This window comes from Otolemur garnettii, unplaced genomic scaffold, assembly GCF_000181295.1.
Source record: "Otolemur garnettii isolate 467f Iridium unplaced genomic scaffold, OtoGar3 scaffold00003, whole genome shotgun sequence".
Lineage (NCBI taxonomy): Eukaryota > Metazoa > Chordata > Mammalia > Primates > Galagidae > Otolemur > Otolemur garnettii.
The window spans coordinates 26,096,679-26,100,245 of record NW_003852398.1 but is presented as its reverse complement, the minus strand read 5'-3'; the positions used below and the strand labels follow the sequence as shown (position 1 = coordinate 26,100,245).

Sequence of the window (3,567 nt, the reverse complement as noted above, 5' to 3'; positions counted from 1 at the left end):
ATTCGAACCTACCACCTTAGGTGTATGTGCCTGGAGCCTTAGCCGCTTGAGCCACAGGCGCCGAGCCGTGTGATTCTATTTTTATGTGAATTTAATTTTTTTTTGTTTTACCAGTTAATACTTCACTTTTAGAGTAACGATATGTAGTTTAAAGAAAACACATAGTGGGTGGTGCCTGTGGCTCAAAGGAGTAGGGCGCTGGCCCCATATACTGGAGGTGGTGGGTTCAAACCTGGCCCTGGCCAATAAAAAAGAAAACACATAGCTTTGGGTGGTGTCTGTGGCTCAGTGGGTAGGGTACCAGCCCCATATACCTAGAGTGGTGGGTTTGAACCCAGTCCTGGCCAAAATACAACAAAAAATAGCCGGGCATTGTGGCAGGCACCTGTAGTTTCAGCTACTTGGGAGGCTGAGGCAAGAGAATCGCCTAAGCCCAAGAGCTGGAGGTTGCTGTGAGCTGTGACTTCATGGCACTATACTGAGGGCGATAAGGTGAGACTCTGTCTCTAAAAAAAAAAAAAAGAAAAAGAAAACACATACTTTCTTAATTAGAAGAATTTTTCCAATTTGAAATTTCCTTGTGGAAAGAAGTCTAAACTTTATTCAAGGTATGAGAAGGTAGAAATCCTAAGTTCGTATCTCATCTGGGCTAGTGAGTAACTACGTGACCTTGAGCAAGTTGCTTAGCCCTTTAAACATCAGTTTCTGTTCTTTGTTAAATGAGAAAATTGATGTATGATTGTGTTTGTTCTTGTTCTGACATTCTATGATGATATGTTGCCATGCAAGATATGTCAGGGTAACATGAAATTTAGAAATTCTTTTCTATTTATATTTAACATTTGTATGTCCTTCCTTCCAGGTAGCGATGGGCTTCTTTCAAGTGGGCTTTGTTTCTGTCTACCTCTCAGATGCCTTGTTGAATGGATTTGTCACTGGTGCCTCCTTCACTATTCTTACGTCTCAGGCCAAGTATCTCCTTGGGCTCAGCCTTCCTCGGAGTAGTGGCGTGGGCTCACTCATCACTACCTGGATACATATCTTCAGAAACATCCATAAAACCAATCTCTGTGATCTCATCACCAGCCTCTTGTGCCTTTTGGTTCTTGTGCCAACCAAAGAACTCAATGAGCACTTCAAGTCCAAGCTTAAGGCACCAATTCCTACGGAACTTATTGTTGTTGTAGCAGCCACATTAGCCTCTCATTTTGGAAAACTACATGAAAATTATAATTCCAGTATTGCTGGACATATTCCCACTGGGTTTTTGCCACCCAAAGCACCGGACTGGAACCTAATTCCTAATGTAGCTATAGATGCAATAGCTATCTCTATCATTGGTTTTGCTATCACCGTGTCACTTTCTGAGATGTTTGCCAAGAAACATGGTTATACAGTCAGAGCGAATCAGGAAATGTATGCCATTGGCTTTTGCAATATCATCCCTTCTTTCTTCCACTGTTTTACTACTAGTGCAGCTCTTGCAAAGACGTTAGTTAAAGAATCAACAGGCTGTCAAACTCAACTGTCCGGTGTCGTGACAGCCCTGGTTCTTTTATTGGTCCTTCTGGTGATAGCACCTTTATTCTATTCCCTTCAGAAAAGTGTCCTTGGCGTGATCACAATTGTAAACCTCCGGGGAGCCTTGCGTAAGTTTAGGGATCTGCCCAATATGTGGAGGGTTAGTAAAATGGATACAGTCATCTGGTTTGTTACTATGTTGTCCTCGGCACTGCTAAGTACCGAAATAGGCCTGCTTGTTGGGGTTTGTTTTTCTATGTTTTGTGTCATCCTCCGTACTCAGAAGCCAAAGAATTCATTGCTTGGCTTGGTGGAAGAGTCTGAAACCTTTGAATCCATGTCTGTTTACAGGAACCTTCAGACTAAGCCTGGCATCAAGATTTTCCGCTTTGCAGCCCCTCTCTACTACATAAACAAAGAATGCTTTAAATCTGCTTTATACAAAAAAACTGTCAACCCTGTCTTAGTAAAAGCAGCTCAGAGAAAGGCAGCAAAGAGAAAGATGAAAGAGGAAATAGTGACTTTCAGTGGAATCCAGGATGAAGTTTCAGTGCAACTTTCCCACAGTCCCTTGGAGCTGCATACTATAGTGATTGACTGCAGTGCTATACAGTTTTTAGATACGGCAGGGATCCAAACACTGAAAGAAGTTCACAGAGATTATGAAGCCATTGGAATCCAGGTTCTGCTGGCTCAGTGTAATCCATCTGTGAGGGATTCTCTGATCAGGGGAGAATACTGCAAAAAGGAAGAAGAAAATCTTCTCTTCTATAGTGTGTATGAAGCGATGGCTTTTGCAGTAGAATCTCAAAATCAGAAAGGAGTATGTGTTCTCAATGGTCTGAGTCTTTCTAGTGATTGATTGAAAAGTAGAATGGAACAATAATTTTTAAGTAATAGGTTAAAATTACAAGTGTACAACATTTTCCGCTTCTACTTGCACATTTGAAATTTTAACCTATTGGCTAAACATTGTTCTTCTTTGGAAGCTAATGGCCTTTGTATATACCCAATTGCCACAGAGCTTAAAGTTAGACAGAATCAAAAAGAAGAAAATACTATGGGTTCAAGCTTTCTTTCAGATATGAAGCATTCAACTGTAAAGTAGTTCCAAAACTTAATTACCATCCTGACTTAGGGGCCTATAGATTTGGACTCTTCCTTCTCCAAGAAGTAAAGGGATGAAGCTGGGATCTTCATTAGAAGTGCTTCTTTACATGGCTCTCTGGATAGGGAGGGAAAGGATCCAGGAAAGAGTGTTGTACTGCTCTTGTACCAAGAGGCTTCTGGAGCACAAGGTTCTAACTAGACAAGTTTGTTCTTACTGATGCTTCTTTATTCCCAATCTTTGCTACCTGGTTGGCAGTAGGATCTCTGGCAGTTAGTAGGAAAGCACCATTCCTTTCCTATGGGCAGAGTCTCATCAGGAATCCAATGGCCGGGCAGGTTTGTAAGATTCTGACAGCCAGCCTGACATTGTCAGAACACCTTTTGTAATACATACATTTGAAGTTTTTACTTAAACCTTTTTGTTTGGGGTAAGCAGGTAAGCAAAAGAGCTCTTCAACACTGGAAAAAACAATGGGAATCTTTCCTTGTCATTTCTGTGATCTCAATCTGTCCTTGCTTTTGAGAATTTCTCTTCCTTTAAGGTCTATTTTAGTTATCCTCATATGTTTCCCATGGAATCTGTCCTAAACCGTTATTTCTGATTTTCAGTGACAATCTTGCCAGTCAGCAGTTTCCTACAGCATTTTAAATAAGCTTAAGTCAAGCTGTCAAGGACAGATTGCAAAAAGGAATGATTGATAGTTTACCTTAAGAATTGGTTTACTTGACTTGGCGCCCGTAGCACAGTGGTTATGGCACCAGCCACATACACTGAGGCTGGCAGGTTTGAACCCAGCCTGGGCCAGCTAAACAAAAATGACAACTGCAACAAAAGAAAGCTGAGTGTTGTGGTGGGTGCCTGTAGTCCCAGCTACTTGGGAGGCTGAGGCAAGAGAATCGCTTAAGCCCAAGAGTTTGAGGTTGCTGTGAGCTGTG

The 3,567-nt window shown here is 41.7% G+C and overlaps 1 protein-coding gene across 4 annotated transcripts in view; it reads left to right on the top strand.

Annotated features, from left to right (window-relative positions):
* The window catches only part of SLC26A2 (solute carrier family 26 member 2), a 15,810-nt gene extending 12,414 nt beyond the window's left edge, over positions 1–3,396 (top strand). For 3 of the 4 annotated variants that reach the window (XM_023516582.1, XM_003782046.2, XM_023516584.1), the window contains exon 3: positions 863–2,616. In XM_023516582.1, the coding sequence (XP_023372350.1) occupies positions 863–2,383 (1,521 nt within the window). In that variant the 3' untranslated portion in view covers positions 2,384–2,616. Of the gene's footprint in view, positions 1–862 lie in introns of all 4 variants that reach the window. The other variant, XM_023516578.1, reaches the window with a different exon arrangement.
* Positions 3,397–3,567: the final 171 nt, after the last annotated feature.